The sequence below is a fragment of the Prunus dulcis genome, chromosome 4 (genome assembly GCF_902201215.1).
Source record: "Prunus dulcis chromosome 4, ALMONDv2, whole genome shotgun sequence".
In the NCBI taxonomy this organism is placed as follows: domain Eukaryota; kingdom Viridiplantae; phylum Streptophyta; class Magnoliopsida; order Rosales; family Rosaceae; genus Prunus; species Prunus dulcis.
The window spans coordinates 5,117,922-5,145,021 of NC_047653.1; the positions used below are offsets into that span (position 1 = coordinate 5,117,922).

Genomic DNA, 27,100 nt, shown 5'->3' on the forward strand with positions numbered 1-27,100 from the left:
TCTAAGTCGGCAAACAATGTCTATAAGCAGACAAGCTACCCAAATCTAAGGTAGAAGCTAGCAACCTAAACTAATAAGCTAATCAACTAAAGGTGATGGGAGTTAACCAAGAGGATTCCCAATCAAGACCATCTCCAATCATGTTGAGGCTAAATTCAAATTTTCACCTTTCAAAATACTACTTTTGGGAATCAAATTGTTTTTTTTCCAACCTTGCATACTCATAATTTGAGTCTGCAGCTTTATTTAAATTGTTTAAAAATAGTTAACCTTTAATTATTATTTTTTTTGTCATCAATTTTTCTTGATATTATTTTTGTTTCAACATTCTTCATTTAATTTTCTGAATATTTTAACCTTAAAAAATTCAAAACATAATATAATTTTACTGTTAAGTAAAAAAAAAGAAAAAAAAAAAAGCACATCAACTTAAATATATTTTTTTTCCGGAGCAACTTTAAGTTGCAAGTTTAATATAAAAAAAAGAAACAAAGAAACAACAACTACAAATAGTGAGTTGCCACTTGTCATGAGGAAGCAAAGGGAGAGCAGAAACTTTCTTCCACATGGGGTTCACTCCATTTTTCCTCTTCGTGTGGGCTATGTGCCGCATGAGTTAGGGCCCACAAAAAATTTCCAGTCCAAGCAAAACCCAGACTGGAATTCCGCCCATCTCAAATTTACACCCATTTAAAGTATATAGGTTGGAGATGGCCTAAGGGAGCCAAGAGCTACCCAAAATCAAATTATGTTGTGGAGCCAATAAGCTCATCAATCTAAGTGAAATGCCAAATAGCCCAAACTAATTGACAGGATCCGTCCCGGAATTCTTCGGAAACCAGGACAAATCCCGTCTTGTTACCGACATCACCCCGATGTCGGGGCCACTTACTAAAAACCGAGACTCTCTACTAAAATTTTGGCAGAGTCTCTCCTGTAAATTGAACAATCCCAACAAAAATCAACCTACATAATATACATAATATAAACCCAACCAGCAGCATGCTTTCAACATACAACCATACACACAAAATGGCCTCCGGCCTCAAGTAAGAACCTAACATGGGCAATAACAGAGTATCCACTGAATTTAGTTTACAAGAACATCCAGTGAGTAAAAAGAAATTACTCGAAGCCTAATCTATTGATGTAAACGGTTCGGCCTTCGAACACCGCTTGCAACCTTCCTGGAGCGACTGCTGTCTGGGGGTCACAAAACAGAAACATGTGAGTGGACAAAAACAAAGTTTGCATTTAAAACAACATAATAACCCCACTGTGTAAAAATAATGCTCAAGACATGCAGGTTCGTAATTCATATTTAAAAATCAAGCACATTCTTCTCTGAAACCCTTTAAAACCCAAAATCAGTCAATCCATAAACTTCATTCCCACACTTAATACTGTTCTTACCAACCCACTACATATACTCTAATTGCTTTATACTTACACCTATATATAAATATATAATTATAGATATGTCATAATCTTCTCACACTACCTAGGTACCGGGAAAACAATCCAACTGGGGGATTGTTTAACTAGCCCGCAGGATTTTCATGTGCTATCCTGCGTCTAGGGATGAGCGGTCCAACCGGGGGACGAAACTCCATAGCTCACACACTGGAACATCCAACGCCATGTGTAGCTCTAATACTAAGTTCTACGCGCGCATACTACATCATCACACACCGAAAATTTCAACGCCATGTGTAATGATCCCAAGCAATATACATAATATTCCCACACGCCAGAAATTCCAACGCCACGTACGGGAAGTGTCTCACACGCCGGAAATTCCAACGCCACGTGTGAGACTAATAACAACATGTTCTTCCCACACGTCAGAAATTCCAATGCCACTTGTGGGAAGCCTAGTAACTGAGGATGCTACTTACATAGTGTAATCATACATCTCCTCTCAACAACCCCTCATACTCAAATCCTTTCACAATCTCACCTCAACAACCCACATACCCCACATATAGAAAATATATATAGAATTTCCCAAAATTCATACAAACATCCTCTCGATACTCAAATATGTCAAACCCACAATATATTGCCAAAGCGCTATACGAACATCAAATTCAACATTTGAATATTAATATATCCAATATACCATTTAAAACATTATGCATAAATCTTTCATCAATAAAACCATGCGTATGATTGAAAACAAAGTCCCCTCACAAATAGTCTCAAGCTGCCCGACCCTGCGAGGGTCCCGCCTGCTGTGTATGATCGATCGGAGCACCTATTTAGAGATACGAACCCTTAATTAATATAGAATCACTTCAAAATGAAAAATCACAAATTAAATACTTAAATCCCCAAGTTCCCGGTGCGTGTACGTAGAACGGGATATCCTAAGGTCCGACTATGGGTTTAGGAATTACGTCTTGCAGATGTGATCCGAAAGGGACTATGGGATCTCTCACAATTGGATGGTTATCGCTAACTCACAAACTTTGAATTATTGAATCGGAACATCCGGGGCTCTAATTCACGACTCGCGAAATCCTACACAATTCTAGGAGTGCCTTGATCAACAAATTTTAATTTGAAAACGATCCAACGGTCAGAACCTATCGAACCCAGATAACGCACAATATGCGAAATCCGTTCGATAGTCAAACGAAATACGAATTGGAATCCGAGCACACTTACGCACAACGTGAGGATTACGACAGGTACTTCACCACCCTTGCCCACATGCCGCCACACGCGCCGGCAGCGCGTGGGTGTGTAGAGTAATTTTTGGCGACGAAAAAACTCCACACCACCGCTCACCCTTCCTACCCTAGATACTACTCGAGGCAAGGATCATTTCATTCAACTACAAGGAGGTCCAATTTGGACGGCAACCAGCTGGAATTTCACTTTGAAATCCGGCCAAAACCTAGATTCCAAAATCGGTTTCCCAAACTCAAAATAGATCCAATGCTATGCAACAAACAGCTAGAACAAGTAAAAAGAGGAAGAACCCTCACCTGTTTCACCGGGTTTAGGTGGCGGCGCAACGACGGAGGAAACCCAGTTCAAACCAGTCAATATTGTGGCCGAAATTCGAGGTTTTCGATCGGGAAAATTGGTGGTTCGGGTTCAGGGCTTCGAGAGGAGTCGATCTGGACCGGTCCACGTCCCGCGTGGACCATGCTGTGAGAATCGAAGAGAGAGAGAGAGAGAGAGAGAGAGAGAGAGAGAGAGAGAGAGAGATACAGTTTCGGGGAGAGAGAAAGGAGAAAGAGAGCTGTGTGAGCGAGGAGAGAGAAAGAGGGTGAAAAATCTGATTTTTACCAAACTCTTTTTGAAATAATTACAAGTTTGCCACTGGAAGTATTTTGATCACCAAATCTTTGTTACAACTCCGATTCAAGCCTACCACATGTCTACGGACTCTTCTCAGTACGACCTATGTAACCATTCCACTCGTTGTCCCTAAATCCTTCCAGATAAAAAAAAGACCAAAAAACCCCTACTCTAAGGGTAGATTCGTAATTTCACTAAAATAAATTAAATAAGGGATTAAATTTGGAGTCGGGGTGTTACACTAATCTAAATCAAATGTGGTGGCCAATAGCCACATGCCAATCCGCCTCTGGTTAGGGCTCGTCAATGGGCCAGGCCGGGCTAGCCTGACCCAAATTTAATGGGCTTGGACCGGGTCGGGTTGTGCTTTAAAGAGGAGAGAGAAAATACAGGGTTAGGTCGGGTCGGGCCGGGTTTTTTAAGAAAATTCAAGGTTTAAGCCCGACCCATAGACCGGGCTTGAGAAAACCCATGGGCCAGGCCTAGCTAAGCCCAACAGGCCAGGCCGAAACGGGCTTACTTCTTTCGAAAAAATATATAAACTTAATCATAAGTGCATTTTAGTCCAAATTTGAGATTAAACTCACTTAATTCCAACATTTTCACATCAAACCAAATTCATAAAACACCTAAAGTCACACAACTTAATAAGATTTTCCACAAAAATAATAAAACTAAGTATTATTTTTGAGGTTATTACATAATTAGACCGTAATACGTTTTAAGAAATAATTTTAAAAAATAATGAGTATAAAAAAAAATATTTTTTTTAAAAGGATGGTATGAATAAATATGCAAATGTTTTGGTGATGTGTTCAAGAAAAGCATGATTATATTTGATGGTACTATTATGTTTCGTGATATGATATGTTGTTCATCTTATTTTTATATATATAATTGTTGTATTAATAATTGACACAAATTAATGTGCTAATCATCCAATTATAAACTAGGAATGAGTAAAGAAAAGTAAATGAAATGAAACAAATTATATATGTGATTTAAGTAATATAATCCTAATCCTAAACTCTTATTATACATAATTATATATGTATACGGGCTTAACGGGCCGGGCTTCAGACACCCAAGCCCAAGCCTAGCCCAGCCTAAGGCGGGCCGGGCCATCTCAAAGCCCATAACGGGCCGGGCCGAGTTTTTTTTCAATGGGCCGGGCGGGCTCCCATCGGCCCATGAGCCCGTGGGCCAAAATTACAACCAAAGGAGATTAACCCTCTCACCTATCCTAGGAGTTATAGAGTTTAACTCTCACAGCCCAAATCTCAATTACACCAAGTCACTCTCAAGCTAACCACACACAAGAGTCAAGAACACAGGATTGTTCTTGCTCACTAAGAAAGAATACACTAAGAACAATACAAAGAAATAAACCTTCCACAAACACAAGGAACAAATGAAGAAGACTCAACCTTTGAAATGGCTTGATCTTCCCTCAACATCTTGTGTAGCCAAAGAGGAGTTTATCTCCACCTTCACGGTGATGCTCTCTAGTATTTCTCTCTGTGTGAAGAAGCACTTCTGTTTTAGCCTATCTGAGCAATGGTGCTCACGGCATGCACCTCCAAATGGTGAGACATGTTGGCCCCCTTTCTATCTGCCAAGTCTTCTTTATATAACCAAAGAATTTGGTCCAACAGCTGCTTGCATGAAGAAACCATGCAAGTTGTCCTGAGCACTTTCAAAGTCCTCCACAAGACAAGAAATGCACCGAAAGGGCACAACAACCAGCATTGGAAAAGAAACCAGCTGCTCCTCTTTCTCATGTCTTTGGTGCAGTGCGGCACACCTGCACACTCATCTCCTTCTACCAAAGAACCCAAGAGTCAAAAGTAGTAGCAATAATACAATGACTATTCTACCTCTCTCTCTTGTTCTCACGGGTACAAACAACAATGTGGCCAATATAATATTGAAGGCTAATAAACAAAGAAAGAAAGATTTCTTTCTCATAATGGCAGTCACCGACAAAGGAAATGCCCAAAGCTGTCACAAAAGTTGGTGTAGATCTCTCAAGTGCTGGCACCTACTCCATCTCTGTCTCCAGCCTTTTAACAAAGGGATTTGCTATCACTATGTTTTCATAATTGTGAAATATCAGGGGAGATTGTACCAAAGCAACCTTAAATGCAAAAGAAACTAGTTTAATCAAAGTAAAAATTAAATCTTCAAATTAGACTACTTATTGTTTATTCTGTTACACGAACCAATCTAGTTGTTCTTGACATTCTATTTTTCCCTCCAATGGAAACACAGGGATGCTTTGTTCCCTGAAAAAGTTACTAGGATCAACTAAGGTCTTAACATGAACAAGTCCCCTAAAGTTATTCTTGAAATACTTCAAACCCCAAATGCTTGCTTCTGCATAGCTTGTATCAGCATCCTTGTTCCTTCCCAAGTCCAGATCCCTATAGTTCAAATAGGCAGCTCTTGGGGACTTTGAAACATATGGTGCCATGGAGGCATACAGCCTTCTTAACCAACCAATATTCTTTTCAGTTTTGTTATGGAGTTATAATAGTTAATCCTACTAATGATAGGAAATGGTCAGTTGTCAGTTACGTTGTTATTAGGCCATAACTCCATATTTATGTTTGTGATAATGACTTGTTGTAACTGTAGATTATTCTCTACAGACTTTATATATATTGTATAATGATCATATGAATAATATAAGGGAAAGTCAGTTTCTACATGGTATCAGAGCTAATGGCTAACACCAATTAGCGATCCTTCATTTGCCAACATTGAGAGTCGTTGGCTCTCCTTGCCCGAAAGGGTGTTTGCTTCTATATAGTTCTCCATCTTCTCTTCCCCTCTATAATCAGTAATTTTTTTTTTTCTTTCTCTCTACCGCTGCCATTTCCTTTTATTTTTTCAACACTCACTGTCAAGCTCTCTGCTCATTGATGAGCCTTTATCTTTCACTCTCTCCGTGTCTAGCTCTCTATCAAAACTCCCTCTTGAACTCTCTCTCTTTCTCTGGTTATATCAAGACTCCCTCTCTTTCTCCATTATCTATCTACACGCATGCTTCCCCTTCATTCCCTTAAGCTTCATCTCTCTCTCCTACCCAAACACTTGTGCTCCTCACCTTAATGCTTCCCTTCTTTTATTTTGTTTTTATTTGTTTTTATTAGAAGCCCATATCTATAAATAAAATAATTTATAAAAAAAAACTTTCTTTCCTTTCACTTTTCCTAGTCTACAATTGTGGTTTCTCTCTCTCCTGTATTTCTGATGGTTTCTCTCTTATGTATTTATGATGGTTTCTCTATCGTGGTGTCTATCCTTTCCCCTTGTTTGTTGATACTGCCTGTCATCGCTCACCGAGCCGTCTCTCTTTCCTCCGTGAGCCTCGTCAATGCTCGCCGAGCCTTCTCTGCCGTGTTACACTACTGGTGTTTCCTTTGTACAGCCCATGTTTCTTCCTCTGTGCTTCTGCCTTGGTATCAGCCTCTCACGCTCTATCTATGCTCAACCTATGTTCTCCTCTCCTCTTAAGCCCAATCTCTTTCTTTGATTTTACTGTTGGTCTTTGTCTTCTTCAATGCTCTCTTGCCCTGCCTTTCTTCTTATCTGTTACAAGGGTATTGTTTTCTTTTCTTTATAATTCTTTTATGTTACTAGGGTATTCTCTTCTCTTCTTTTCAATTGTGTTGTCTCTCTCCCTGACATGGGTTGTCTCTGCCATCTTGAGTTTCCTTTCATTTTCATGGGTTGTCTCTTGCCTCTTGTTCTCTCTCCCCCTCTTGCCTACTTTCTCCTTTTGATGGGTGTTACCTTTTCTCCTCTATTTCTTTCTTCCCTTTTTCCATCTTTATTTTGAAAAGATTTTAACTCTGTGTGTTTTGCCCACACTCTCTTTTCCTTTCTCTGTCTCACTTTGTTTCCTCCTTTATCTTATTATTATTTTTTGGGTCAATCATCTCTCTTTTTTGTGGTTTTTTTTTCTTCCCCGTCCCTTTACGTTTAAAATTGTGTTTCTCTCTCTTTGTGCACGACTTTCTGGCCTTTCTCACTTGATGATGGGTTTCACTTCCCCATCCCTTTATTTTCCCGCTTATCGCATGCTCTTTATCCTACCTAGAGGTGATTCCTAGGTAGAGTTATGTTTCTCATGTGCCTAGAGTTGTTCCCTAGGTACATTTGACTTGTATGTCAGCCCTTCATTTTATTCCCTCCTTCCATGAGACCATGCGCTCCTTCACTTGCTGCCTCTCAATGGGCATTATTTTTATTTTTCTGTTACTTTGTTTCTCTCAAGCCGTTGTTGCACCTATGGAGTTCTTCTTTTTTGTTTCCCTTACTAGACTACTACAGGCGACTGCTACTGCCATCTCCATCACCATGTGGTTTCTTCATTCAAATTTTGCTATGCTGTGCGCGCTCGATTTGCGGGGGAGTGTTATGGAGTTATAATAGTTAATCCTACTAATTATAGGAAATGGTCAGTTGTCAGTTACGTCGTTATTAGGCCATAACTCCATATTTATGTTTGTGATAATGACTTGTTGTAACTGTAGATTATTCTCTACAGACTTTATATATATATATTGTATAATGATCATATGAATAATATAAGGGAAAATCAGTTTCTACAAGTTTCCTTGTCATCATTCCAAAAGACCAAATACTGGATTTCAAATAAATTTCCTTTTCTATGTGGGAAAGGAGTTTCTGAAGCAGAAATCTCACTCATTCTTCCACCATAAGGTGTCAGTATCAACTCGGATGCCTCCAGTTGAAGCATTCTTTGCCATAAATCTTCCAAGCCAGCTTCTGAAATTGGTTCTGTCACATAATCTGATGTTGCTTTGAAGAATCTCTTAGATGGTTCAGTCCGCTGAAGCAAGACGTCTACTTCGTTACTTGGGAGGCCTTCAAAGTATAGAACAGACTCAATCCAACTCATTTCCGTGAATTTGGTCTGGTCTAAACATAAGTCTGGGAAATTGTCTTGCATCCAAGGGAGAAGTTTCTCAAATGTCTCAAGAAACAAGAAATCAAATATAACTAACGCAGGAAGTGCTCTTCAGGAATTCTATCTGCGACAACTTGCCATTTAGATACAAATTTGGTTGCACCTTGTTCTATGGTCTTTGATTCCCTGTAAACTGTTACAGATAGAGGAACAGGAACCAACCTAAGTTTCCATGCCAGAATGACTCCAAAGCTTGAGCCTCCCCCTCCTCTAATAGCCCAAAAGAGGTCTTCTCCCATGGATTTTCTGTCAAGAACTCTCCCATTAACGTCAACAATCTTAGCATCAAGGACATTGTCAGCTGCCAGACCATACTTCCTGAACAACGTGCCAAATCCACCTCTGCTAATATGTCCCCCAACACCAACTGTGTGACAAATCCCTCCTGGAAATCCACAGACTTTACTCTTTTGTGCAATTGCGTAATAAAACTCTCCGATAGTAGCACCTGACTCGACCCAAGAACTCTCATTCTCAATGTCAATATCGATGGATCGAAGATTGAAAAGATCAACGATGATGAAAGGAGTTTCAGATACATAAGATAGGCCCTCATAGTCATGACCCCCGCTTCAGATTCTTATAAGTATGCCCTCTTTCTTGGAGCAGATTATAGCTGCTTGAACATGAGAGCCATGAAGAGGATTTATGATACTCTTCTGGTTTTGGTGTTGAAGGGTTTAAGAATCTGAGATTCCTTATGGAAGATTCCAAGACTGAGGAATAAGCAGAACTGTTTTTGATAATGATGATTTCGCTACTTGAGTTGAAATTCTGTATGTGGGAGTGGGAGGTAAAACAGTGAAGAAAGCTTTGTGTAGCTGAATTTGAAGTTGTGGACCGAACTGAGTTGAAAAGGATGAAAAGTAGAGGAAGTAGTCTCATGTGCAAGGTCACCATTTTCATTTCCCCTGTATGAGCATGAGCTCTTAGCTCACTTGAAAGATTATTGCAGACATTAGGTGTGCATATTGAAGACAAAGCAAAGGTTCAGTATGTGTCTCTTACTTCTGTCAGTTATTATAGAAGAAACAAGTGGCCTTTTTAAATACTGAAACATACGTAAGAGCATGAAAACAAAACTCTACCGATTTAGAGTCTTGTCAAAAACTTATTTTATAATTTGAGATACAAATGATTTAATAATCGCAATGTGGATCATATTATCCACATCATCATAAAATAAACCCTCTTAATTGTCGTTTTTTGTCATTCATTTCAATTCATATTAAAGAAGTTATCATAAATTTTTTTTTTTTTAAAAGTTGCATTATTATTTGTCTGTGAAAACAGTGAAGTTGCATTATTGTTTGGACAGCTAGTAAGCAGCAAATGAATGCTTAATTATGACTTATAGATCATATGCATCTCAATTCTCCAACTCAGGAGTCATAGTTAAAAGAAAGATATCAGAAGGGTACTTCTGAAATTTGGTTCTATTTTCTCCGTTCTGAACTTCTGATAACAGAGAAATCTCCTGGGAGATTGTACTGAAGAAGACTTCATTAAATAAACAGTTTGACAATCAAAGCAGGAATTCAAATCTTAAATCATTTGAAATAACATTATACTTCTGTTTTGCGAATGAATTTCAATCTTCACAGCAAGAGAAAGGCAACAAACAAAGTTCTATTATTCGTTGGTAGGTACAATGGAATGAGCAACTGAAGCCGAACCTATCTATTTGTTGTTTATTCTATTACACAAACACATCTAGTTGTTGTTGGCATTCTATTTTTCCCCAGATCGTAACACAGGGATGCTTTGTTCATTTCTAAAGAAGTTACCAGGATCAACTAAGGTCTTCACTTGAGCAAGTCTCCTGAAGTTATTCTTGAAGTAGCTCAAACCCCAAATGCTTGCTTGTGCATAGCTTGTGTTAGCATCCTTGTCCGCCCCCAAGTCAAGATCCCTGTAGTTCAAATAGGCAGCTCTTGGGGACTTGGAAACATATGCTGCCATGTAGCCATACACCATTCTTGTCCAGCTAATATGTTTCTCAGTTTCTTTGTCATCATCCCAAGTGACATAATACTGGATTTCATATAAGTTTCCTTTTCTATGTGGGAAAGGAATTTCTGATTCGGAAATCTCACTCATTCTTCCGCCAAAAGGTGACAGTATCAACATGGATGTGTCTAGCTGAAGCATTCTCTGATATAAACCTTCCAAGCCAGCTTCTGAAATTGGTTCTGTCACGTAGTCTGATTTTGCTTTAAAGAAGCTCCTAGATTGTTGAGTCCGCTGAAGCAGAACTTCTGTTTCATTTATTGGAAAGTTAGCCAAAAATAGAACAGACTCAATCCAACTCATTTCAGTAAATGCGGTCTGGTCTAAATTTAACTCTGGGAAGTTTTCTTTCATCCAAGGAAGAAGTTCCTTGTAAGTCTCGAGAAACAAGAAATTGAATACAACTTGAATAGTTTTTCCACCGTTTGTACCATTTTCAACTTGTAAAACCAAACGCAGGAAATTCCCTTCAGGAATCCTATCTGCTATTGCTTGCCATTTAGAAACAAGTTTGGTTGCCCCTTGTTCTATGGTCTTTGATTCCATGTAACCTGTTACAGATGGAGGAACCGGAACCAACCTAAGTTTCCATGATAGAATGACTCCAAAGCTTGAGCCTCCCCCTCCTCTAATAGCCCAAAAGAGTTCTTCTCCCATGGATTTTCTGTCAAGAACTCTGCCATTAACATCGACAATCTTAGCATCAAGGACATTGTCAGCTGCCAGACCATACTTCCTGAACAAGGAACCAAATCCACCTCCACTAATATGTCCCCCCACACCAATAGTTGGACAAGTCCCTGCCGGAAAGCCATAGACTTTACTCTTTTGTGCAATTGCGTAATACAACTCCCCAAGAGTAGCACCAGACTCTACCCAAGCGATCTCATTCTCTATGTCAATATCAATGGACCGAAGTTCGAAAAGATCAATCATGATGAAAGGAGTTGTCGATACATAAGATAGGCCCTCGTAATCATGCCCCCCGCTTCGGGTTCTTATTTGTATGCCCTCTTTCTTGGAACAAATTACAGCTGCTTGAACATGAGAGTGTTTAAAAGGAGTAATGATAGCTTCTGGTTTTGGTGTTGAAGTGTTCAAGAATCTGAGATTCTGTATGGAAGATTGCAAAACTGAGGAATAAGCAGAACTGTGTTTGGTGAGAATAATTTTGCTGCTTGAGTTAGAATGTATGTGAGAGGAAAAACATTGAAGAAAGCTTTCAGAAATTGAGTTTGAAGTTGTGCACCAAACTGAATTGAGAAGGATGAAAAGTAGGACTGGAACTAGTTTTACGTGAGAGATCTCCATTTCTCTGTGCATGTGGAATGGTATGAGGTCTGAGCTCACTTATATAAGTAGTTTGAGTTGAAAGAAAAATGCAGCCATTGGATAGCCATAAATAATTTTTCAATAATTGAAAAGATAGGAGCATACGCAAGAGACTGAAAAAAAAAAAAAAAAAGAACAGTATTTTTAGACTTTTCAAAAACGTTTACAAAATAAACAAGTTTCTTCATTAACACTTGGCTAAATGTTAAAGATGCAAACAATTAAATAATGTTTGCAATGTGAATCATATCATCTATGAAGTTGTCACCAATTTGTTTTCTGTGTGTTGAAATAAGAAATACAACTAATATTTCCCTATTTTCTGCATCCGCACATAGAAAATAGCACTGATATAATCTTTGATGCTCCTACAGTGATGGAATATGGTCTAAGCTTCTGGAGAAGTGTTGAATACGTTGGTAGAGGATGCAGACTTATTTATTATTGTTTTCTACATTGGGCCAAACCCAACTATTTTATTATTTACACTCTCTTCCTGCTCAGATGGTAAAACAGGGATGCTTTGTTCATTTCTAAAGAAGTTACCAGGATCAACTAAGGTCTTAATATGAACAAGTCTCCTAAACTGACCAACAAGGAAACCGAGAAAAATATTAGATGGATGACAAGGAAACTGAGAAACGTATTGCTTTGAAGAAGCTCCTAGATGGCTGAGTCCTCTTCAGCAAAACTTCCAGGGATTCACTTATTGGGAAGCCAGCAAAGTGCATCAAAGACTGGATCCAACTCATTTCAGTGCAATTGCTGTGATCTAAACTTAATTCCAGGAGCTTGTCTTGCATCAAAATGAGAAGCTTCTCAACCGGTCCTCGAAACAATGAATCGAATGACACTTAAACAATTTGTACAACTATTAAAGCCTTGCACATTCATGTATCGTTTCTAGTAAATATACATATATACCTAGAACAAATACTAAAGTTTATACCTAGAACAAATACTATCTTAGCATCAAGGACATTGTCAGTTGCCAGACCATACTTCCTGAACAAGGTACCAAATCCACCTCCTCTAATATCTCCCCCCATACCGTGTGACAAATCCATACCAATTTAGAGTCTTGTCAAAAACTTATTTTAAAATTGGAGATACAAATGATTTAATAATCATAATGGTTCATATTATCCACATCATGATAAAATAAACTCTCTTATTTTAGTTTTTGGTCATTCATTTCAATTTATGTAAAAGAAGTCCTCATACAATTATACTTTTCGTTGCATTATTATTTGTCTGTTGAAAAAATGAAGTTGTATTATTGTTTGGATAGCTAGTAAGCACCAATTTAATGCTTAATTATGACTATATAAAATGCATATAGTCATCTCAATCCTAAAACTCAGAGTCAAAGGCTGATGCATAAAGAAAGATATCCTGCTCTGTTCTGATAACATAGAAAGATCTTGGGGACTGTACCAAAAAAGATTTCATTACTAATAGATAAATAAATAGTTTGACAATCAAAGCAGAAATTAAAATCTTTAAATTATTTCAAGTAAAATCATACTATAGATTTGCAAATGGATATCAGTCTTCACAGCAAGAGAAAGGCAACAAACGATTCTATTATTGGTTGGTACAATGGAATGAGCAACCGAAGCTGAACCTATCTATTTGTTGTTTATTCTATTACACAAACCCATCTACTTGTTGTTGACATTCTATTTTTCCCCATATGGTAACACAGGGATGCTTTGTTCATTCCTAAAGAAGTTACCAGGATCAACTAAGGTCTTCACTTGTGCAAGTCTCCTAAAGTTATTCTTGAAGTAGCTCAAACCCCAAAGGCTTGCTTGTTTATAGCTTGTGTTAGTATCCTTATTCATCCCCAAGTCCATATCCCTGTAGTTCAAATAGGCAGCTCTTGGGGACTTGGAAACATATGCTGCCATGTAGCCATACACCCTTCTTGTCCAGCTAATATGTTTCTCAGTTTCTTTGTCATCATCCCAACTGACATAATACTGGATTTCATATAAGTTCCCTTTTCTATGTGGGAAAGGAGTTTCTGAATCAGAAATCTCACTCATTCTTCCCCCGAAAGGTGACAGTATCAACAGGGATGTGTCTAGTTGAAGCATAATGTGCCATAAACCTTCCAAGCCAGCTTCTGAAATTGGTTTTGTCACATAGTCTGATTTTGCTTTGAAGAATCTCTTAGATTGTTGAGTCCGCTGAAGCAGAACTTCTGTTTTGTTTCTTTGGATGTCAGCCATGGATAGAACAGACTCAATCCAACTCATTTCAGCAAATTTGGTTTGCTCTACACTTAACTCTGGGAAGTTTTCTTTCATCCAGGGGAGAAGTTTCTCGACAGTCTGAAGAAACAAGAAATTGAATATAACTTGAATAGTTTTTCCACCATTTGTACCATCTCCATTTGCACCTTGTATAACCAAACGCAAGAAATTCCCTTCAGGAATCCTATCTGCTATAGCTTGCCATCTAGAAATAAGTTTGGTTGCACCCTGTTGTATGGTCTTTGATTCTGTGTAAACTGTTACAGATGGAGGAACAGGAACCAACTCAAGTTTCCATGCCAGAATGACTCCAAAGCTTGAACCTCCCCCTCCTCTAATAGCCCAAAAGAGTTCTTCTCCCATGGATTTTCTGTCAAGAACTCTGCCATTAACGTCGACAATCTTAGCATCACGGACATTGTCAGCTGCCAGACCATATTTCCTGAACAAGGTACCAAAGCCACCTCCACTAATATGTCCCCCAACACCAATAGTTGGACAAATCCCTGCTGGAAAGCCATAGACTTTACTTTTCTGTGCAATTGCGTAATACAACTCTCCGAGTGTGACACCGGATTCGACCCAAGCCCTCTCATTCTTTATGTCAATATCGATGGACCGAAGTTTGAAAAGATCAATGATGATGAAAGGAGATTTGGATATATAAGATAGGCCCTCATAGTCATGCCCCCCACTTCGGGTTCTTATTTGTATGCCTTCTTTCTTGGAGCAAATTACAGCTGCTTGAACATGAGAGTATCGAAAAGGAGTAATGATAGCTTCTGGTTGTGGTGTTGAAGTGTTCAAGAATCTGAGATTCTGTATGGAAGAGTGCAAGACTGAGGAATAAGAAGAACTTTTTCTGGTGAGAATAATTTTGCTTGTTGACTTAGAATGTATGTGGGAGGAAAAGCATTGAAGAAAGCTTTCAGAAATTGAGCTTGAAGTAGTGCACCAAACAGAGCTGAGAAGGATGAAAAGTAGAACTGGAACTAGTTTTACGTGTGAGATCTCCATTTCTCTGAGCATGTGAAATTGTATGAGCTCTGAGCTCACTTATATAGGCACTATGAGTGGATAGAACATTGTAGCTAATGATAACTTTTCATTGCTAGGATCGAAAAAATAAATTCTATACTAATTAAAGACTTTCCATAAACGTGTACCCAAAAAATAGAAATATGATCCAGTAGTGATGCAGTAGTTATGCACTTGCTTCCATGAAGCTGTCATCATTTTGTTTTCTGTGTGTTGAAATGAGAAATACAACTAATATTGCTTTATTTTTGTTAAAAAGTAATGCACGCATTTGAAAGGGATCTGCACAATTTTAGAAAGCGTGGTGGAAGAAGAGGCTATGTCGGCTTGGGGTAAAAAATATCCCAGAAGGATAGCTCATGCCCTAGACAAGTCCTATTAGAAATGATTTTGAGTTTATTCTAGAATATAATCCAAGGAGTAGTGGCAGAACTTGTGACTAAGAGGAATAAGCCAAGTCAGTCGAACTTAGACAAGTCGGCAACAATGCCTATAACTTTGCAAGCAATCTAGCAAAGTGGAGCTAAGAGCTCACCAATCCAAGTCATCAAGGTGGCCACATGGAAGCCAATAGCCATATAAAGGCCAAAAGCCTTGTTTTATCAAGCAGGATATGAAGTAGTTAATAGCTACATCAGTGAAGGGCCAATAGCCTACAATTCCCAATTGCTACACCACGAGAAGGCCAATAGCCTGTAATCCTATGTACACAAAGCCATGTACTATTCTCCTCCAATCTAATAAAATCACGTTATTTCAATTATTGCACTACTATTATAAACCCCTTCAGGCACAACCTAACAGTGCTATCAGAGCATCTAAAATCCAACAATTTCCATTATAGAGTCTACTGTATTCTGCATCTGCACATAGAAAATAGCACTGATATGTTCTTTTATGCTCCTACAGTGATGGAATATGGTCTAAGCTTTTGGAGAAGTGTTGAATGCATTGGTTTAGGCTGCAGACTTATTTATTATTATTTTCTACATTGGGCCAAACCCAACTATTTATTATTTACACTCTATTTCTGCCCATATGGTAAAACAGGGATGCTTTGTTCATTTCTAAAGAAGTTACCAGGACCAACTAAGGTCTTTACATGAACAAGTCTCCTAAAGTTACTCTTGAAATACTTCAAACCCCAAATGCTTGCTTGTGCATAGCTTGTATTAGCATCATGGTTCCTCCCCAAGTCTAGATCCCTATAGTTCAAATAGGCAGCTCTTGGGGACTTTGAAACATTTGATGCCATGTAGGCATACACCCTTCTCATCCAGCTAATATGTTTCTCAGTTTCCTTGTCATCATCCCAAGTGACCAAATACTGGATTGCAAATATACTTCCATTTCTATGTGGGAAAGGAGTTTCTGAAACAGATATCTCACAGACTGGATCCAACTCATTTCAGTGCAATTGCTGTGGTCTAAACTTAAGTCCTTGAACTTATCTTGCATCAAAAGAAGAAGCTTCTCAACTGGTCCAAGAAACAACGAATCAATCGACACTTTAATAGTTTTGCCATCAGTTGCCCCGGCTTCATTTGCAACTTCCACAACCAAATGTAAGAAAAGGTCTTCATGGAGCTTATCTGTTACACCTTCTTATATGGCCAGAACGACTGCAAAGATCGAGCCTCATCCTCCTCTGATAGCCCATAAGAGTTCTTCTCCCATGGACTTTCTGCTGAGAATTCTGCCATTGACATCAACAATCCTAGCATCAATGACATTGTCAGCTGCTAGACCATATTTCCTGAATATGGTACCAAATCCACCTCCACTAATATGTCCTCCCACACCCATTGTGGGACAAGACCCTGCTGGAAATCCATGTACATTACTCTTTTGTGCTATTAAGTAATACAATTCACCAAGTGTAGCACCCGATTCGACCCATGCACTCTCATTCTTTATGTCAATATGGATGGTCTGAAGATTGAAAAGTTCAATGATGATGAAAGGAGCATATGATACATAAGATAGGCCCTCGAGGTCATGGCCCCCACTTTGGAATCTTTTTTGTATGCCATGTTTCTTGGAGCAAATAACTGCTGCTTGAACATGAGATTCATGGAAAGGAGTAACGATAACTTTGGGTTTTGGCGTTGAATTGTTCAAGAATCTGAGGTTCTGTATGGAAGATTGCAAGATTGAGGAATAAGCAGAACTGTTTGTGGTTAAGATTATTTCCTTACTTGAGTTAGAATGCTTTAGGTGAGTGGAAAGACATTGAAGTAAGCTTTCAGAAATTGAATTTGAACTTGTGGACCAAACTGAGTTGAAAAGGATGATAAGTAGTGGAAGTAGTTTTACGTCGAAGATCACCATGATTATATCCTTTGCATATAACATGGTACCGGCTCAGTCGTTTATTTGTTGACTTTCCTAGTAAATATCTGGTTGATGTTCCTACTTTGTACTCTAAATTAAAGAACATTGCAGACATTGGCCATTGAAAATTTCCAAGTATAAAAGGAAACTTCAAGTGAAAAAATTCTTGGATGAAATTTGGCATGATTTTGTCTTGGATACATCAGCAAATAACTCATCACTTCTACAATGGCCGCAATGAGCAGTTTGTCATCACCTACTATAAAGTGCCGCATTCTCACTATTTGCATGGCCTACATCTTGTTGGCGTGACTTGTGGATATTGACTTACTTTCCTTACACACCAAGAATTCTTATTATAATTGTAATTGATTTACTTTAATTCCTGATTTCCTACTGCAAATAGATTTAGGAATTTATTATTTACTTGCCCATTCAGGTTTTGTTGCATTATAAATATGACCTCCTACAAGGAGAAGAATACACAGAAAATTCCCACAAACAAATATTCTCTCATAGTTTTCATATTTTAGCATGGTATCAGAGCGGCGATCTTGGAATTGCTGACTCTAGTTTCAAACCCCCGCCGCTGCTATGGGGGTTGATGATTTTTTCAACCCTCATGGAGGTAGCACCACCGACTCCTTCTCTCATTCTCCACCAACCATCGTTGAGTTGAGTGCCCAGATGGCTCCGCTCCTACAGATGCAGACTTTGACCCCGAACCCGATCCAGAATCAGGATCCTCTTTTGACGACCCCGACCCCGACACTATGACGACGACCCCGACCCCGACTCCGAAGACGACCCCGACCCCCACTCCGATGATGACCCCAACCCCGAATTTGTCTCTGATTCAGACCCTGATCCCGATTTCGACTCCGACTCCGGCCCCGACTCAGGCTCAGATTTCGATCCCAATTCCTACTCAACCTGTATCCTATGCATCTTCCGCTGCACAGATTATGACTTCTAGACTAACGACCCCGACACATGGACCAGATTGCGCATATTGTGGTGATCCGAGACACACTTGTGAGACTTGTTTTAAATCGCATGGCTACCCCAATTGGTGGGCTACTCTTATAGATCGAGGACAATGCAATATGACCAGTAATGGTACTGGTTATGGATTCCATACTTCCGATAAGATTGATTCCAAGAGCTGGATAATTGATTCCGGTGCAACTGATCATATGACGTTTGATCCTGATGATTTTCTGAATACTACACAACCTCGACGAACCTGTATTGCAAATGCCAATGGTGTTACTTATCCTGTGACAGGGGCTGGCACTGTTGCACTCTCATCCTCTCTCACACTGTCTAATACTTTACTTGTTCCATCTTTATCCACTAAATTGTTGTCAGTTAGTCAGCTTACTGAACAATTGAATTGTTGTGTACTCATTTACCCGAGTTTTTGTTTGCTTCAGGATATTCACACTAAGGAGATTCTTGGTCGTGGTACTAAGAGAGGGGGGCTATATTATGTCGATGACTTCAGTCCCGGCATGGCTAACAGCGTGACACATCCCTTTGATAGCAAACAAAAGCAAATCTGGTTGTGGCACCGTCGATTGGGACATCCGTCTTTTAGTTATATGAAGCATCTTATACCAGATTTATTCTCAGGTTTCAAGGACTCTGACTTCACATGTGATACTTGTATTTTGGCCAAGAGTCACCGTGTGCCCTACCCGTTGAGTACGAACAAGTGTACTACTCCATTTACGTTAATTCACTCTGATGTCCTGGGGACCTTCTCCTATCACTGCTCCTTCTGGTGTTCGATGGTTTGTCACATTCATCGATGATTGTACACGGATGACATGGCTTTATTTGCTGAAGAATAAAAACGAAGTGTTTTCCTGTTTTCAGTCCTTCCACAAACAGATGAAAACTCAGTTTAATGCTCAAATCCAGATTCTTCGCTCAGACAATGGTGGAGAATTTGTCAATCATGACTTTCAGACTTACTTCCAACAACATGGAATTATCCATGAGACGACTTGTCCTCAGACACCACAACAAAATGGTGTTGCTGAACGAAAGAATCGACATCTTCTTGAAACCGCCCGAGCACTTCTGATTGGCGCTCATGTTCCTCGCCATCACTGGGATGATGCTATTGTCACCGCAGTTCATCTGATCAACCGCATGCCTTCTGGTGTACTGACCTTTAAAACTCCCTTACAGGTGCTTGCACAACACAGACCTCTGCCTTCTGTTTTGGTACTCACACCCCGAATCTTTGGATGTGTGGCTTTCGTTCATCTCCACAAAAATCAACGTAGCAAACTTGATCCATGTGCGCTTCGTTGTGTTTTTGTGGGTTATGCCACTCATCAGAAAGGCTACCGCTATTATCACCCTCCTACCCAACGAACCTATGTCACTTTGGATGTGACCTTTCTGGAATCTGAGCTGTTCTTCCATGACCCATCATCCAATTCTACACTTCAGGGGGAGATACGAAGTGAAGAGCAGAATTGGAGCAACTTGGAAAATAAAGAAATTCTCCTTTGTACAGAAATGATTGATCATTCCGAGTCTGGAGCACGAGATTACTCTCTGTCGAAAAGCGACCAATCACCCATTCATAGCGATCAATTGCCTGACCCACCTGATCCATGCGAAGATATTTCTGATCCGAGTCTCACACCTACAGACAATACAGAACAACAAGATGAAGACCCCCCTCTAACTCAACAGTACCAACAGACCAATCTCCTGAGAATATCCTTGAGGTAACTACTCCTACTAGACTTGTGCATTTAGATGATAAAACTATTGGATATCAATTACCTTTCAGGCAAAATCGTGGGAAGCCACCAAACCGTTATTCACCTGATATTGGCAAGACATCCAAGTATCCAATTGCAAATCATGTATCCACTGAGAAGCTGTCTGAACCACTCAAGGCTTTTGTGCATCAGTTGTCTGCTATCCATATTCCAACCAAGGTCTCTGAAGCATTGAAAGATCCTAAGTGGGTCCAAGCTATAAAAGAGGAGATGAAAGCCCTTGAGAAAAATCAGACTTGGACATTGGAGACTATACCCCGAGAAAAAAAGACTATCGGATGTAGATGGGTGTTTACTATAAAACACAATGCAGATGGATCTATCGAGCGATACAAGGCAAGACTTGTGGCAAAAGGGTACACACAGACCTATGGTATAGACTATGAAGAAACCTTTGCTCCAGTTGCAAAGTTAAACACCGTCAGAGTCTTATTGTCCCTTGCAGCTAATTTGGATTGGCCACTACACCAGTTTGATGTAAAGAATGCTTTTCTACATGGCAAACTCACGGAGGAGGTGTACATGGACATTCCTCCTGGATATAATACTACTCAGACTGGAACAGTTTGCAGGTTACGAAAAGCATTGTATGGATTGAAACAATCACCACGTGCATGGTTTGGACGGTTCACCATGGCAATGAAGAACAATGGTTTCAAACAGTGCAACTCAGATCATACTCTGTTCTTGAAACATCGAAAAGGGAAGGTAACAGCATTAATAATCTATGTTGATGATATGATTATTACTGGGAATGATAAACAGGAAATATCACAACTACAAGACTATCTGGCTACGGAGTTTGAGATGAAGGATCTAGGTGGACTCAAGTATTTCTTGGGAATTGAGGTGGCTCGATCGCAGCAAGGCATATTTCTCTCTCAAAGGAAATATGTCTTAGACTTGTTGACAGACACAGGAATGCTAGATTGTAAACCTGCGGACACTCCTATTGTTCAGAATCATCATCTTGGAGAATATCTAGATCAAGTTCTAAATAACAAAGAAAGATACCAAAGGTTAGTGGGACGATTGATCTATTTGTCACATACTCGACCAGACATTGCTTATGCGGTGAGCGTTGTCAATCAATTTATGCACTCTCCAAGTGAAGACCATATGAATGCAGTTCTTCGGATACTTAGATATTTGAAGTCTGCACCTGGAAAAGGACTTATGTTCTCAAAGCATGGTCATCTAAATATTGATGGTTATTCAGATGCAGATTGGGCAGGTAATGTAACAGATAGAAAATCCACATCGGGTTACTTCACATTCGTGGGAGGTAATTTGGTGACATGGAGAAGCAAGAAACAGAATGTAGTAGCTTTATCCAGTGCAGAAGCCGAGTTCAGAGGCATGACTAAAGGGATTTGTGAACTTCTTTGGTTAAGAAAGTTGCTTACTGAACTTGGGTATAAACCTACATCCACAATGAATCTCTTTTGTGACAACAAGGCTGCTATAGCCATTGCACAGAATCCGGTTCAGCATGATCGTACTAAACATGTTGAGGTGGATCGACACTTCATCAAACAAAAGCTTGAGGCTAAAGTGTTTCAGTTTCCTTTTGTGAAATCCGAGGATCAATTGGCGGATATTTTGACAAAGGCGATTTCCAGTAAAGCATTCCACAATTCACTAGATCAGTTGGGCATTGGCGACATCTATGCACCAACGTGAGGGGGAGTGTTGGCGTGACTTGTGGATATTGACTTACTTTCCTTACACACCAAGAATTCCTATTATAATTGTAATTGATTTACTTTAATTCCTGATTTCCTACTGCAAATAGATTTAGGAATTTATTATTTACTTGCCCATTCAGGTTTCGTTGTATTATAAATATGACCTCCTACAATAAGAAGAATACACAAAATTCCCACAAACAAATATTCTCTCATAGTTTTCATATTTTAGCACATCTGTCCCACGCTAACCAGAGAATCAACTAAGCCGCCCTCAACTAACTAGAGGTTTTTTTTTTATATTTAAAAAACCAGGATATTTCTGTCAGTTAAGATGCTGATTTTCAACCCCAGCCTAAAACGACTTCAATTTACACACAAAATTTAGGGATTGACAATATGCTAAGTAAGAACTTACTAAACAGAGAATTTAAAAATCAAACAAAACAAAACAAAAAGGTTATGAAGGATCCTAGTCTTGACTATGGAAAAGTTTCTGGTTACCAACCTCCGATAAGCAAGCATATCAGTAGAACGAATAGGTCCCCCATTGGTAAGTTGGAACTTGACCCGCTATTCGCGTCTGAGTTTCCATCTGCAATATCAGCAACCAACGTCAGCAACTTCTGGAGAGGTCAGGAGTAGGAAACAAAATGTATGTGAAGATTGTAGTTTGAGTGTTTAACCATCCAATCAAACAAGTTCTGTTTACATTATTTATTAATTCCAGGTAATCTAGAATCATGTCTAACTCCCTTATGAACTTGGGGTTCAAGCCTCTATCTGAAAGTAGGAAGCTCATGCATAAGCAGGGCATGGAAAAGCTAGTGGTAATTTGAGTTAAAACTATTTATGATTTACAGGACCAAAAGCATAACAAACATATACTCCCTGGAACATGGCAAGCCAGAGTCAGAGCGCTAAAATGTACATCTCTTCACTTTAAGCTTAGTAGTTAAATCAAATGCAAGTTGGTTTCTGATTATCATCAAATAGGTTGAATGCATTCACAAGGAGTCTTGATGACTGACTGGAAATCACCAACAATTTGGCAAACCAACCATCCATAATTCTTAAAGTGTTACAAAAAATTGGAGTATCCATAACTAAAGTGAATGCAAAAATGTTCTCACTATTTCAAGATATACAACAATAACAGTAAAGCACATGGTGATAGCCCACAAAAGAAAAAGGCCGAAAGGGTCATGTGCGAGGCATCCCACATGAAAGTTCTTCTATGGGGAGAGGACTTAGTCATAGGGAACAGGCTGAGGCCCAGACCTTGTATAATTGTATTCCTCCTCTAGCAGTGGATGGGATCCCACACGCATAATTCTAAACGTGTGAACACCATAAAGTCAAGAGCCGAAGCTTCATTGCAGATAAGAGTTTTCCATGATAGCTATTTTCACTCACTTTTACCTATATGCCATTGTGAAAGGAACATATATTCTGACTTTGATCAAAAGGAAAGTGGTTTTTAAGCTTGAAGTGAAGAATATGTACGGATAATTTTGTTCATAGAGAATATTGAAAGAAATAAACCCAAAGAAAAACAGAGAAAAAAAGACTCATAACCCATCAACTCAGTTCTTTTTATTTTTCCAATGGTTGAGAGAGAGACTCTTTCAGATTATTGAGCAATCAAACAAATCAGAGAGGATAGAAAGAAATTGTTAAAAATCAGCCTTGAAAGGTAGACACTGTCAATCATGCTAGTGTCCTACCATTTGCATTAACTAGAATGAATGAGATTGTTTGTAGTTTTCTTATACATGTCACATCTCTCATAATCTAAAAATCAAAGAGTAAATTGTATAAATTTTGTATATTCACTATGACAAGTGCTCAATCAAAAGTAACCAAATACTCATCATCTAAGTCACATTATTTTTTTTAAAAACTTATAGTTGATGAATCAATAACCAATACAAGCTGTGTCAACAGCTAAATTCTCCTATGCCTTACTTGGAAGAGTAGGGATACTCTGCTCGTTCCTGAAGAATTTTCTGGATCAACAGCAGTCTTCACCTTCAGCAACCTATCAAAGTTGTCATTGAAGTACTTCAATCCATAAACCTTCCCTTCTTCATAGCTATTGTCACCAAATGTATTGACACCAATGTCAAGGTCCCTGTAATTCAAGAAAGCACTTCTTGGGTTCTTGGACACAAATGGGGTCATGTAACTGTAAAGCCTCCTGCTTTGTGTGAGATAATTCTTCTCTGAATCCTCTCCTGCATCTTCCCAATTCACTGAGTACTGAATTTTGAACAAGTTCCCTGCACGGTGTGGAAAAGGCGTCTCAGAGGCCGGAATTTGGCTCATTTTCCCACCATATGGATTGAACACCAACCCTGTTTTGCCAAGCTCAATCATCTTCTTCCATAACCACGCCAACCCATCTTTGGAGATTGGGGTTTGAACATAATCAGACTTCCTTTTCAGGAAATTTGCATCATTGGGATTTCTATTGAGCAACGCTTCAGGTTTAGTCCCATTATCAAAATTAGCCCACTAAAGCACAGAGTCAATCCAACTCATCTCCATACAGTTCTTCTTCAAACCCAATTCAGGAAACTCCTTCCCCAACAATGACACAAGTTGGTCGGCATTGCCGAGAAACTCTGCCAAAATTGAGATTCTAACAGTCTTCTCACCCTTCTTCACTTTAGAAGTCACAGGCTGCAAAAGCATCCTCATAAAAAGACCATCGTCTGTGGTTGGCGCCACCTGTTGCCACTTCAAAACGACGGCGGTTGCATTCTCTTCCAAGGTTCTCTCCACCCGGAACACTGTAACAATTTCAGGCACAGAAACCAACTTCAATATGTATGAAATAATAACTCCAAAGCTTCCTCCACCTCCTCCTTTAATAGCCCAAAAGAGGTCTTCTCCCATTGATTTTCTGTCAAGAAGCCTTCCCTGAACATCAACAATCTGAGCGTCAAGGACATTGTCCACAGACAGCAAGGCCATACTTCCTCAACATGTTTCCATAGCCGCCACCACTTATGTGCCCACCAACACCAACTGTTTCACAAACTCCAGCAGGAAAGCCATGAACTTTGCTCTTCTCCCAAATCCTATAGCACATTTCTCCAAGTGTGGCCAATTAGCCTACACTATGCTATGGATATTCTCTCCAATCTAATAAAATCACTTTCTTGTTTCCCTTACAATTCTAACAAAAAGGATGAAAAGTAGAGGAAGTAGTTTCATGTGTAAGGTCGCCATTTTCATTTCCTCTGTATGAAATGCATGAGCTCTTAGCTCACTTGAAAGATTATTGCAGGCATTAGGTGTGCATATTGAAGACAAAGCAAAGGTTCAGTATGTGGCTCTTACTTCTGTCAGTTATTATAGAAGAAACAAGTAACAAAACTCTACCGATTTAGAGTCTTCTCAAAAACTTATTTTATAATTTGAGATACAAATGATTTAATAATCGCAATGTGGATCATATTATCCACATCATCGTAAAATAAACCCTCTTAATTGTCGTTTTTTGTCATTCATATTAAAGAAGTCATTATAAAAATAAATAAATAAAATGTTGCATTATTATTTGTCTGTGACAACAATGAAGTTGCATTATTGTTTGGACACCTAGTAAGCAGCAAATGAATGCTGATTTTTAAACCTTCTTGCTACTCACTAAAATATAGATATCAGAAGTAAAGTACCCACTAATGTTGTTGTTTGGAACAATTGCTCCCCCAGACAAGGTCCTGGGTTCGATTCCTACTATCCTTGTAGTGTGTGTGAGTTTAGTATATTATCGTCTCTCAAAATAGGAAAAGAAAAATATCAGAAATTGAGTTTCAAGTTGTGGAAGGAAAAACCTAGAAGAAAGCTTTCAGAAATTGAGTTCGTAAGTTGTGTACCAAACTGAGTTGAGAAGGATGAGAAGTAGAAGTGGAACTAGTTTTACGTGTGAGATCTCCATTTCTCTGTGCATGTGGAATGGTATGAGCTCTGAGCTCACCTATATAGGTAGTTTGAGTTGAAAGAACAATGCAGCCATTGGATAACCATCGATGATTTTTCAATAATTGAAAAGATAGCAGCATACGCAAGAGACTGAAAAAGAAAAAAGTTGTACAGTATTTTTAGACCTTTCAAAAATTTTTACAAAAAGAAAGAAGTTTCTTCATAAACAATTATGTAAATGTTGAAGATACTGTTTGGGTATGGTCTAAAATCCAAGTCGAGGTCGGGGTCAAGCAACTCCAAGTGGAGGTGGAACCCAACTCCGAGGTCAAGGCAGAATCCAACTCCAAGTCAAGGCGAAACCCAACTCCAAGTCGAGGTGGAAACCCAAGTGCAAGGTCAAGGCGGAACCCAACTCCAACTCGAGGCGGAATCCAACTCCAAGTCGAAGTTGAAACCCAACTCTAAATCAAGGTGGAAACCCATTTACGAGGTCAAGGTGAAAACCTAACTGAGGTCAAAGTGGAAACCAAACTCCAAAAGGGCTAGCCAAACAAGGAGATTATTATTTATAGTGGAAATAAATAAATAGAATGAAAAAAAAAAAACCACAAGCTTGGCTTGGCTTGGGATTGGGGTAGATAATTAGCCAAGGTGGACCACAAGCTTGGCTTGGCACAATCTAATCTCATCAATTAGTCACTTTGATCGAATTAAAGAAGAGTATGATTGTTGGAACTCTATTTCTTCCTAGATGGACACACAGGGATGCTTTGTTCATCCCTGAAAAAGTTACCAGGATCAACTAAGGTCTTAACACGAACAAGTCTCCTAAAGTTATTCCTGAAATGCTTCAAACCGCAAATGCTTGCTTCTGCATAGCTTGTATTAATATCCTTGTTCCTCCCCAAGTCAAGATCCTTGTAATTCAAATAGGCAGCTCTTGTGAAACATATGGTGCCATGTAGCTTTCTCATCAAGCCAATATACTTCTCAGTTTCCTTGTCATCATCCCAAGTGACCATATACTGGTTTTGAATAGATTTCCTTTTCTGTGTGGGAAAGGAGTTTCTGAATCGAAAATCTCACTCATTTTTCCACCATAAGGTGTCAATATCAGGTAAGCCTTTACTTCAATTAGTGTTTTCCATCAACCTTCCAAGCCAGCTTCTGAAATAGTGTTAACAAACTTTCCTTTCCTAGCACACATGGAAAAGTCAACTTCACAATCTCCTCCTAGCAATTAGCTTCTCCTGCTGTAAATCTAATTGTATTCATGATTGTATTATTTCATACCTTAAGTAGATTTTCTGTATCAGTATAAATAGGGACTTTGTGTAATCTATTCAATACAAGGAAATATATTCTCTACATGGTATCAGCCTT

At 39.1% G+C, this 27,100-nt stretch overlaps 2 protein-coding genes and 3 pseudogenes across 2 annotated transcripts; all 5 read right to left on the reverse strand.

Moving 5' to 3' along the window:
• Positions 1 to 5,524: 5,524 nt before the first annotated feature.
• LOC117624298 lies at positions 5,525 to 9,211 on the reverse strand (annotated as a pseudogene).
• A 652-nt stretch (positions 9,212 to 9,863) lies between these two features.
• Positions 9,864 to 11,647, reverse strand: LOC117625070 (berberine bridge enzyme-like 26). Its single transcript, XM_034356647.1, has one exon. It carries the CDS (start codon positions 11,642 to 11,644, stop codon positions 10,043 to 10,045), a length of 1,602 nt encoding a protein of 533 aa, XP_034212538.1. The 5' UTR covers positions 11,645 to 11,647; the 3' UTR covers positions 9,864 to 10,042.
• Positions 11,648 to 13,335: 1,688 nt separating this feature from the next.
• LOC117626231 (berberine bridge enzyme-like 26) lies at positions 13,336 to 14,931 on the reverse strand. Its single transcript, XM_034357892.1, has one exon. It carries the CDS (start codon positions 14,929 to 14,931, stop codon positions 13,336 to 13,338), a length of 1,596 nt encoding a protein of 531 aa, XP_034213783.1.
• Positions 14,932 to 15,976: 1,045 nt separating this feature from the next.
• LOC117626206 lies at positions 15,977 to 17,283 on the reverse strand (annotated as a pseudogene).
• A 4,976-nt stretch (positions 17,284 to 22,259) lies between these two features.
• LOC117624299 lies at positions 22,260 to 24,896 on the reverse strand (annotated as a pseudogene).
• Between the last annotated feature and the right edge of the window lie 2,204 nt (positions 24,897 to 27,100).